The 11521-nt window shown below is 55.8% G+C and overlaps 1 protein-coding gene across 1 annotated transcript in view; it reads left to right on the forward strand.

Annotated features, from left to right (window-relative positions):
- The first annotated feature begins 3145 nt into the window (after positions 1-3145).
- The window catches only part of NOS1 (nitric oxide synthase 1 (neuronal)), a 78307-nt gene continuing 69931 nt past the window's right edge, over positions 3146-11521 (forward strand). Inside the window, exon 1 of the mRNA XM_012662895.1 lies at positions 3146-4294. Within this exon, the coding sequence (XP_012518349.1) occupies positions 3570-4294 (725 nt within the window). The 5' untranslated portion in view covers positions 3146-3569. The remainder of the gene's footprint in view (positions 4295-11521) is intronic.

Genomic DNA, 11521 nt, shown 5'->3' on the forward strand with positions numbered 1-11521 from the left:
TTTCCATGGCATGTACTCTGGCAAGCACGCACGTGTGATTTGTTTAAACTCCCGGCTCCCGAGGGCGGAGGCTGGGTTGTCAGCTCTTCCATCCAGCACCCACCTCTCTGTAGCCAGCGCCACCCACCGCGACCAGCGCGAGATTCCTCAGTGTGATTTCAAGGGAAGGGCCCCCTCTAGACAGCGCCTGAAGCACCTTTGGCAGGACCAAGATGGAGTCGAAAATGCACCTTATTCAAAGCTAGGAAGCCCAAAGCATTATGTATTACGTAACAATAGTAAGAAACAGCGTTTTTGAGCGTTCCCTCTGTGACATGGCTAAGTTCCCTGCACTCACTATTTCATCTCATCCTCCGCCTTACCCAGAGACGCGGCGATTACTGATGGTCCCATTTTACAGAGAAGGAAACTGAGGTTCAGCGCAAATAAAGAACTCACCCAGACACACCCAGAGAGAGCCAGGAAGGACCTTAAACATCTTCCCTGTGGCAATAGGGGATCCGGCCGTCCCTGAGGTGCCCCATGGAAACCGGGCATTCGAAGACAGGGACAAGTGGTTGTCCCTACAGCAGCTTAATTTATGCATCTGTAAAACAGAGACGACTGAAGCTGACCTTGGTCAGGACAAGGATGGAAAGTATGATAGTAGATAGGGGTATTCTTTGGGGAGGAAGAGGAGAGAGACCAAGTAAGTGTTGTGGCATTGCTACTAAGATTGTGATTGACAACAGAGGGTGCTCTGAGCCCTCAGAACACAGAGATTGTTCTCTCTGTCTCTGTCCCTCAGCACACAGTGCCTGTCCCTGCCTCTCCCCAGCCCAGCTTCTCTCCACTTCCTTCCAAAGTTTCCTTTCTAGGGCCAAAGTCTGAGCGAGAAACAGCACCCCCACGTCCCCAGCACCGGCCAAGAACTCCCCCGATTCTAGACAGCAGCTGGGAGAGAGGGGACTCGCTGGGAGTCGCTTAGAAAATGCTGAGAGCAGCCGGGGCTGTTGTAAATGGGGTTGTTTCTGTTTTCTATTTTTCTGAAGCAAAGCACACCAAAGGCCAATTCCAGTCTCTGTCCTTCGGTAAGGACTGGCCCAAGCCAGTATCTGGAAGATGTGAGCCTGGGGGCCGTACCTCCCCAAGAGTTCACATCCGAGTCCCTTCTTTCATTAAAGAACAGAGCCCGATGCCCAACTGGACACCCAGGGGAGCCCTGGAGGTCCCAGCTGTCTCTGCCTCCAACTAAACAACGAGCATCCTGGGTTTGGTACCTGGAAGAGACAGGGCTCGGGGAAGTTAAGGAAGCAGGGAGAGAGTGGACCGAGTCTCCGCAGTGGGGAAGGCCACGGGGGTCCCGGGTGGTTTTCCCTGCAAACCAGAATCCCAGCAGCAAGACGCCGAAAGACACTCAGCCGGTCGGCACGGGCCACACACAGCAGAGAAATGACACAGCACGAGGGCGATGCATGAATACACGGAAACACACACACAGCGACGCCAGATGGAGAGCGCAGCCCGGGCTGGGCCCGGGTATCCGTTTTTCCTTCACCCACACAGAGGGGCTGGCGCAGTTACGCAGTTACGTAAGGCAAGCTGCAGAGTAGGGGCTGAACTTGCTGACCACCCCCCATCGAGGGGATCCAGGGGGTGGAACCTCCTTCCGGGAGGGGTCTCTGCACCCACCTCCTGTTCTCAGAGGCAGCAGGAGCTTGGCAGCTGCCTCAGCCCTGGGGTGACCCTGGGAGGTCGCTAAAAGGGAAACAAGGGAGTGAGTGGCGGGTTGTTAGTGGGGGCAGATGGCGGCTACCTCCTTGTGTTAAAGTGTGGAGAGGCGCCGCGGGAAGGGGGCTGGGTTGAAGACGGAAATGGAACTTCAGTGGGGGATGGGAAAGAGATGGAGGGGGTCTGTGATGTCCCCACCCCACGCACCAGCCCAGACACGGCCTACTGTGCGCGCGCCCAGCCGTGTACACGTGCCACAGGTGCGTGCCGCTCACCTGGGCCACACAGAATCTCCAGCTGCCCCCCCCCCCGCCCCGTTGGCTTGTGGTACCCCAGCCACACCCCATTTCCCTGGGCCTGGCGGGAGTCAGTGACTTGGAAGTTGCCAGCATTTCAGGCGAAAAGTTAGGACTTGAGAAAATAACTGGAACATAAAGTTGAAACAGCCAGAGTGTAAGTCTAAAAGCTCAGGCTCGAGAGTAGAGCCGACAGAAAGTCAAACCCTCCCTCCGCCCTTGTTCTGTACGTGACCTTGGACAGGTTACTAAACCCTCCCGAACTTCCGTGTCTTTGCGTGTTGAGAGATCACTACGAGGATTAAAGGAGAAAAAAATATATGTGTGTGTTAAGAGTGAAAGTGCTCAAAGAGTGTCTGCCGTGCTTAGTCTCTGAGGGTTTTTCTTCTTCAATCAACAAATATTCACTGAGCACCTACTCTGTGCCTGTGTACCCCAGGGGTCCGGCGCCCACTCTTCCTAACGTTTCTCCATCGGGGTTTCAGAAGGTCTGCGGAGCACAGGTGGCTTCCACGGTCTTGCGTAGACCCATCTCTTTGGTGTTTATGATGTCTGTAATGTGACCACATTGTCCTTTTGAATTTGGAACAAGCTGATAATTACAAAAACGGTCATGAAGGCCAACTGGCATCCCTCCTTCGGCGGGTCCACGGGAGGGTCCCCTCTTTGTTGTGGGGGGTTTGGGAGTGGCTGGGATGGAGACCCCAAAGATCTGTGCCGGCTGACCTCCCGGGCTGTGAATGGAAAATGGGCACAAAACAGAGCGTGAGGCCAACTGGCGGGTTGGGGTGGGGACTTCTTGCGGTGGGAAAGAGAAGAGAGGTCTTACGGTTCTTGTCATTTGATGTCTGTGGCTGACTGTCCATGCTTTCCCCAGGGAGACCCTGGGGTCTCTGAGGGCTTTGATCACGGAGATGAAAGCAGGCCATTCGCAGCTAACTGGGAAAGGTGTCCCCATCCTGGAAGAAGGATTTAGTTTCCAGGCTGGTTTCCAAACTCCAGAGTTAGTGTCTTGTGGCTCGACCTTGTCAGTCGCTGCGTTTTCCCTCTCCGTTTTGAAGGCGGCGGCGTGCACTCCACTTCAGTCTCTCTCTCTTTCTTCTTGTCTTCTGATTCCCTCTCTTCTTCCTTCTTTTCAGCTCAGGAAGCCCCAGATCCGATCTGCATCTAACAGGCTAGCGATCAAGATGCCCAGAGAATAGTTCGCATCCGTCACACGTCACCTCTAGACACAGCCACCAGACACTTCTCCTCCCCGATCTGCCTGACCTGTTGCTTAGGGACACGTCCCACTGCTTCTCCTGACGTCTGCCTGGTCGACCGTCGCTTCCTTAGAGAACGGGGCGGGACACAGACGTGTGGAATCATGCCACCGACGGCCCAGCGGCAATGAGTGGGTGACGCCAGGGTGACGTCAAAGACGGGGAGGGCTCAAGCCACTGCAGCACCCGTCTCCCCGGCTCCGGCTCTCGGCGTAGCCTGAAGCCTGGTTCCTCCGGGTGAAATCCTCTTGGCCTGATAACGTTCGGGGGTCTTCAGACGGGCCCCTTGGAGCCAGACGCCATGGAGGATCACATGTTCGGGGTGCAGCAGATCCAACCCAATGTCATTTCCGTCCGCCTCTTCAAGCGCAAAGTAGGGGGCCTGGGCTTCCTGGTGAAGGAACGCGTGAGCAAGCCCCCCGTCATCATCTCGGACCTGATTCGAGGGGGCGCCGCGGAGCAGAGTGGCCTCATCCAAGCCGGGGACATCATTCTGGCCGTCAACGGCCGGCCCTTGGTGGACCTGAGCTACGACAGCGCGCTGGAGGTGCTCAGAGGCATTGCCTCCGAGACCCACGTGGTCCTCATTCTGAGGGGCCCCGAGGGCTTCACCACGCACCTGGAGACCACCTTCACCGGGGACGGGACCCCCAAGACCATCCGGGTGACACAGCCCCTGGGTCCTCCCACCAAAGCTGTTGATCTGTCCCACCAGCCGTCGGCCAGCAAGGAGCAGCCACCGACAGTGGATGGGACCCTGGGCCCCGGGAATGGACCGCAGCATGCCCAAGACAGTGGGCAGGAAGCTGGCTCTCTGTCCCATGCCAACGGCCCGGCCCCCCAGCCCCCAAGCCAGGACCCTGCCAAGAAGGCAGCCAGGGCCGGCCTCCAAGGCAGAGGGGAGAACAATGAACTGCTCAAAGAGATAGAGCCCGTGCTGAACCTTCTCACCAGCGGGAGCAAAGGGGCCAAGGGAGGGGGACCTGCCAAGGCAGAGACGAAGGACACAGGAGTCCAGGTGGACAGGTAAGCTCCACACACGTGTGTGTGTGTGTGTGCACGTGTGAGCACTGAGACCACCTCACACCTGCACTCGCATATCCACTCCACCTGCCCTGATCGTCACGTAAGATTACAATTGCAAAATGCATTGGGCGTAACTTCTAGGGTGTATCTCTTGCTGTGACACCCAGAGCTAGCGAGTAATCATGGTAGCAGTCAGCGTGTCTTCCCATCCTTGTCCCGTGAGATCCTCCAGGGACCCTACACGGTGGGTATTTTTGCAATCTGTGTTGCACAAGTGAGAAGACGGAGGCTCAGAGAGGAGGGGCCTTTCCTGAGGTCGCCCAGTGAGTGAGAGGTGCGTGTGTGCACGGCGCCCTCACCCGTGTGGCTCATGGCAAGGCCATGGTGGACAGGTAAGAACAGGGAATCGCTGAGCCCTGGGCGGCCCTCAGCCCAAGCCAGCTTTCTCCTCGCCGCAGCCAGTGAGGATGAGGAAGGTTCTAAGAGAGGAGAAGGGAATGGGAGTATAGAATTGGGCCCAACTCCCAAAAACAGCAGTCTTGCTTGGATTATGTGGGAGCTGAGGCTAGAACTTAAAGAACTGGGTGCCAGCCCCTCTGTGTTTGCCAGATTGGTGTTTTCTGATTCTCCAGGGAGGGGAAGAGAGCTGGCAACACAGTGGGTCACGTAACTCCTGCTCCGAGGAGAATCAGCAGCAGGGCCAGGTGGTCGGAGGATAGTGGGTCAGGAGCTCGAGCAGAGAGAGAGAGAAGTTTCTCTCTGCATCCCCCTTCCACTCTCACTGTGGGTCTGGCACTGTCCCTACAGCCACCAATGCTGCCAGGGTGGGTCTGGGGCCACCCAGAAATCTAGGCCAAGACTTCCTAACCCCTTGCCCAAGAACCCCTAAGTGTCCCAAGAGCACTCAGAGCTCTCCAGGAAGCCCCCCGGGGACCTGGATTAAGGTAGCTCCCCAGGCCCCTGTGTTCGTTCATTTAACAAATGTTCATCGAGAACCTACTGTGTGCCAGGCACTGTTCTAGGCTCTGGGGGTAGGGCAATGAATGAAATAGACAAAGCCCCTGACCTTGGGGAGCTTACAGGGAGGTGGGGACGACAGACAATAAACAAGATAAACATGTAAAACATGTCGTACAATCACGTGCTGCGTAACAATGTCTCGTCATCAGCAGGCTGCATGTACGGGGGGGGGGGTCCCATAAGACTATAATACCGTATTTTTACTGCACCATTTCTGTGTTTAGATATGGAAATATTTCCCATTGTGTTGCAGTTGCCTACAGTAAGCAGTACAGTGACGAGCTGTTCTGGTGTGTAGCGCGGGAGCCATAGGTTAGACCACAGAGTCTAGGTGTGTCGTAGGCTATAAACATCTAGGTTCATGCAAGGACACTCTGTGATGTTTGCACAACGACAGAATTGCCTAGCAATGCACGTCTCAGAACGTGTCCCCGCTGATAAGCTACGTGTGGCTGTATGTCTATGATACCATGCCGAGGAGATAAATGATGTCGGGAAGGGATCAGCAGTGTTGGGGACGGGGAAGTCTAGAGCAGGAGCTAGAGCAAGCCTCACTAGGAAGGCAACATTGGGAGACCTGGAGGAAGGGAGGGAGAGAATCTGGCAGCTGTCCGGGGGAAGGGTGTTGCAGGCAGGGAGAATAGTCCGTGCAAAGGTCCTGAGGTGGGAGTGTGCCTGCTGTGTTTGAGGAGCCCCATGGGATCCAGTCCTCCTCCTTGGTGGCCCCTCGGTCTGTGGCAGTGGCCTCAGTCCACCTTTGCATCCTGGGGTTTCCTAACTTCCCGCACCTGGGAAAAACTGAGCAATCCCAGCAAGACACGGAGCCCCCAGTAGGAAGACAGAGTCTCCATCGGAAGTACCTGGGCAGAGGAGAAACAAGGATCACTCACCTCCCTTTGAGCCCCTGCCCCCAAGCCACTCCCTTTTCCCTGTGCGAGTTCCCTGGGGACAGCCTACAGTCTCCCCTGCACCTTTGGTCCTCATCTCCAGGAAAAGGAAGACAGGGAGTCTTGGCTGCAGGACACAGGGCACGGCATGACCCTCTCGGTGGGGTCAATAGATGCTTGGGGGCCTCCGTTGCCCTGCGAGTCCATTCCCAGAGCTGGCGGCCAGCATCAGTCCTCGGGGCTCTCCTGGCTGGTGGGGATTTGATGCCTGGTTCGCCCACAACCAGCACGGGAGGCTTCCCGGGCTAGAACCTGGTCCTCAGGGGAGCTGCTGCCTCCCAGGGCTCCCTACAGCAGTATACCCAGTGGAGGTGGCAGCTTGAGGCCTCGGTGTGCCTTGTGGGCACCCAGCAGCCCGTCCCATTCAGGGGACTTAATCTCTAAAGCAGCTGCAGGATGCGGAATCGCAGGCGCTGGCCTTGTCTGCCAGGAGGTATTAGAAAGTTTCCCTCCCCAGAGGCTGCCCCTAGGCGCCAGCTCTGCCTCCAGTCCACCCCCTCCCTGAGAAGAGCACCAGGGAGGTAGGACAGGCAAGGGGGGGCTCTGCCTTACCTTGCATGGGCAGAGTCCCCTCCCCATGGGCAGCTGAACCCCCACTGTGCGGAATGTTCCATACACTTGCTGTCATTCTCAACTGTGCATGGTGGGCACACGGTGGGAGTATCAGAATTCCCGGGGCTCTATTGCGTTCACACCCCAAACACCCCAGGAGCTGAATCCCGTGTGTGGCCCGGAGCCCCCCGGAGGAGCCCCCCCGCCATAAGTGGGAGCCGGCCCCTTCCCTCCCGGGAGCCGATTTGGTCCTCTCCCCCAGCCGACGGTCTGGGACACAGAGGCTTGGCGCTGAACAGGAGGCTTGGATGCGATTCAGAGGACTTCACGGGGGCCCTCCTGGTAGCCGGGCCCCAGGGGGCCTCTCCCAGCACCGTCTCAGGGGAGCAATCCCCTGCCTTTGTCTCCCCAAGGATGAGGGAGGGACAAACCGGTCTGACACGGGGTCCTGTCCCTGCAGATCTATGTTCCCAACCCAGGGGCTGCATCCAAGCCTCCAGTCGCCCTCATCCCTTATAGTTTTCCCGAGTGACCCCATCTCAACCGTGCACACGATGAGGTTGTTTGACCAAAAGCAGCAGAAAAAAAACTGCTTCGGAGGAGGTAAAATTTGGAAGAAAATGGCCCAAGGCAAGTGCAGAGCTCTGGGAAACACACTTAGGTGAGCAGTTCTAAGGATCAATAATATTTACCAATAGTACGTGTCCGCAGCTCAATGGCTGGCACCTGTGTCGGACTCAAAGCCACCCCTTATTTTTTAATAAGGTTTTTTTTTTTGAGACAGGCTGTCACTCTATTGCCCCAGCTGGAGCACAGTGGCATCATCATAGCTCACTGCAACCTTAAACTCCTGGGCTCCAACGGTCCCTCTGCCTCAGTAGCTGGGAATACAGGTACACACCACCATGCCCGGCTAATTTTTTCTATTTTTTGTAAAGACAGGGTCTCGCTCTTGCTCAGGCTGGTCTCGAACTCCTGACCTCAAGCCATCCTCCCACCTCGACCTCCCAGAGTGCTAGGATTACAGGTGTGAGCCACTGCACCTGGCTTACAAATATTTTTAAAAGCCCTTGCTTACTAACCAGAAGCTAATACGTGGATATAACCTATCCGCAGTTTATATTTTTCTGATCAATATAATGCCCTAACAATAAAATAAAAGAGACAGCATAAAAGTAACTTATAACTTTAAAAACCTGTAATTTAACGTCTCAGCGCTCGGGCATGCCTCCACTGGAGCGGTCGGATGTTTGCGCCTAAACATAGAATCGCTGCAAACACAAAGCGTCAAAAGCAGACGGACACAGGTGTGTTGTTCTGGCAACTCAAATGCCACCAGCAGTGTCGCCTTGGTGATGCGACTTTCTGAAACAGCGAACGACTTCTGATAAATCAGTCTTTCCTTAATTTCCCCAATAGCTGCATGCGTGGAAAATTCAGTCTAGTTCAAAGCCAGGCGCAAGAGAGAGTTGAGATCGCAAGCCAGGAATTTCAGCCTGCCGTTGGGGTCCCGAGGTTGTGTGGCAGTCAGACCCTTTTTCCTTGTATGGGTTTGTCCTGGTGTTGCAGAACGGCCACCGCCCGTCACGTTACCTCCCTCCCTTTCTGATACCAGCAGCACCCCGACTTCCGTCGTCGTAGCAACCGAAAGTACCCCCGCCAATTGGCAAAGAATCAGTGTCCCAAGTCAGGACTTGGAAGCCCAAAGATAGAATGTTCTTTGGGGTCACTCTGGGGGCTGGGAGGCCAGGGGTGATGCAAGCCCCTTGGAGCACACGACTTCCATTTTCGTCCTCCTAACAACCTCTCCATCCGGCTCCGTGTGGGGGTGGGCGTCCCGGATGCAGGGTGCGGAGTCGCCAGCAAAGCCACCCCGCTGGCCTGGGCAGCAGTGCGCCCACCAGGCCCGGAGCCCCACACTCAGGACACGCTCACCAGTCCGTGGCTTCCGCTCGGCCGTCGCTGGCTCACGGCAGCGCCCTGTCTCTCCCACATTTTCCTTCTTCCTTTCCTGTCCCGTCTTGGAAACAGATTCAATCTCCTGCCCCAGCTGCGTTTCCCACGTGGGGCATCCTGTTGCTTAGGGGTCGTGCCTCTTATCTGGGGGGGAGAAGTGATGTTTATTCTAGAGACAGTCTCATCCCTTCATCCCAGAAGAAAGGTGGCCCCGGCAGGCAGTGATAGCCTGAGAGAGAGTTTCAGGGAGGGAGTTGGTGAATCTGGAACCTTCTGCACTAGGGAGCGGTCGCTTTAAAACGCTGCATGTCGGAGAATCCAGGTTGCTCAGCCTGCTGCCCTGAAGGAGGGTTCGAAAGAGGTCAAGGTCCCCGGTCCAGCATCCATCTGGACCAGCAGGTCAGCCTCACCCTGTGCTCTGAGAGCCCCTCCCACCTGCAGGGCACTCAGTGAGTTACCAGGTACCTTCATAGCAGTACCCCCTTCAGAGATCGTGTGAATTCTGCTTTCTAAGTAGGATGGATGTGTGGTTTTAGACCATTCTTCTAGATGAGCTAACGGAAGCTCAGAGAGGTGAAGCATCTTCCCCAGGGCCACACAGCACTGGCCCCAGGATGCTGTCCTGTTTCTACCTAGAAGTCCCACAGTTGAGTGTAGACAATTAAAGGGAAACCAAGAGAATGTGGCTAGAGGAACAAAAGTCAACTTGAACCCTAGGGAATCAGGTTAATGGCAGGGGGCAGAGAAGAAGGCTCCTTCTGCGTCAAGCCCGTTTTACAATCACTGTGCTAGTCAACCTCTACTGAGCACTCCAGGTTGAGTCTGGCCCCACGCTAAAGTCCTCATGTTAATTAATTCATTTGCTCTTCACAGCACCCCGTTTTCCCGATAAGGAAAGCAAGGCTCAGAGAGGTGTGGTCACTCAGCTAGCAGACAGCAAAGCCAGGTCCACATTGTTGACCTCCACTGACTTTGCAGATTGCACTGTTGGCCACAGTGCACTTACTTGGCTTCTACCTGAGGATATCGGAATATTTTCTCAGAGTCTGAAAGCGAAACTGCAGACCCAAAATGCCATTTCCTAAAGACAGCCCCCCGGCCCGGTACAATGAATGCAGGTCACCCTGAGGGATGTCCGGCAGTGAGATGCCCAAGTCCCAGCATCCTTCGAGCAAGGTCCTCCCCGGCTACTGAGGGGCCCCTTCGTGGGCTCTGTGGGCCTCGCACTTTCTTCCATCATGTCGAAAACAAACACATCCTCCTGGATCATCTCTAGTCCTTCCAGCTTTGCTATGGATGGAATTTATTGGAGGGGAGGAATTGGAGGGAAAAGGGACACAGTCCAAAGGCCTGTCTTTTATCTGAGGCTGGTTTCCACCTGCAGCTCTCACCGTCGAAGGCCCACGCTTTACTCATCTCTGACTCCCCAGCGTTTAGTTCGGAGCTTGTCCCGGGGTCAGCCCTGCTGGAAAAAAGGAAGAGGAAAGAAGGAAGGGAGGGAAGGCAGGAAGGATGGCGGGAAGGCATCCTGCCCTCTGCTGGGCCCTCAGCCTGTGGCAGTGGCCTCAGCCCACCTTTGCATCCTGGGGGCTTCCTAACTTCCCACACCTGAGCAAAACTGAGCAAGTCCAGCAAGACCCAGAGCCCACCGAGAAGGAAGACAGAGGCTCCATCTGGGCAGAGGGGAAACAAGGATCACTCCGCCCCCTTGAGTCCCTGTCCTCCAAGTCACTCCGCTTTCCCTGTGTGAGTTCCCTGGGGACAGCCCGCAGTCTCCCCTGCAGCTTTGGTCCTCATCTCCAGGAACAGGAAGACGAGAGGGAGGAATGTCCCCCCGCGGTACTCTCCCTGTAGAGGGGAGGGCGGCTGGCTCAGGTTTTCTCAGCGGGACGAGGGCCGTTAGAATTCTGTCCATTGGCGCTGACCTCAGAATGACAAGCGGCAGGACCGATTCCAGGACTGAGTCAGAGGATCCCCTCCCACACTGTGCGTGGCATATCGCATAGCTTGGAATCCCTCCGCTCAGGCATTTTTCAGCTAAGGAGCTGAACCCCGAAACTTGGCCTTCCCACCGAATCTCAGCACAAATTCTCATTCTCATTCACCGCTGGCCCCTTCCATCCCCTCTGGGGTTACACTGGTGTTGTACCCTCTTTCCATCTATGTCCCTGCCCTCTTGTCAGGGGGGCACCCCGCCCTTCCTCCTGGGGAAGAGCTATGGAATAAGCCCACCTGCCCACCCACCCACCAAAAACTGCACGTAACCACAGGGCTCCTGGCGGTTCCCCCCCACCCCCGCCTCCCTCTTCTAAGAGCACGTGATTGCATTTGGGGGTCCACGAAGATAACCCCAGGTAATCTGCCCATCTCAAGATCGTTAAAATCCCATCCCATCTGCAAAGCCCCTTCTTCCATATAAGGAAACATAGATGCTTTATGTCCTCAAGGCATGAAGACCTGGTATCTCTGAAGCCGTGATTCAGTCTACTGCACTCATCCAAGCAACAGCATCAAGCAGTGCTATGGCCAGGCCCTGGGCTGACCACTGGCCGCCTCCGCCACCAACCCTGTGTGACTTACTGGGCTGAGTCCAGTGGCCTCGCCCCTCCCCCCACCTTATCACTCACCAGCCACCTATTTTAGAAAAGCCCCTTGACTTCTTTGGGCCTCAGTTTTCCCATTTGTAAAAAAAACGACATGAACCCTCAGATTCCTTCCAGAAAAACCATTCAGATTCCTCGAGAAGGCCCGC

This window comes from Propithecus coquereli, unplaced genomic scaffold, assembly GCF_000956105.1.
Source record: "Propithecus coquereli isolate 6110/MARCELLA unplaced genomic scaffold, Pcoq_1.0 Scaffold789, whole genome shotgun sequence".
Lineage (NCBI taxonomy): Eukaryota > Metazoa > Chordata > Mammalia > Primates > Indriidae > Propithecus > Propithecus coquereli.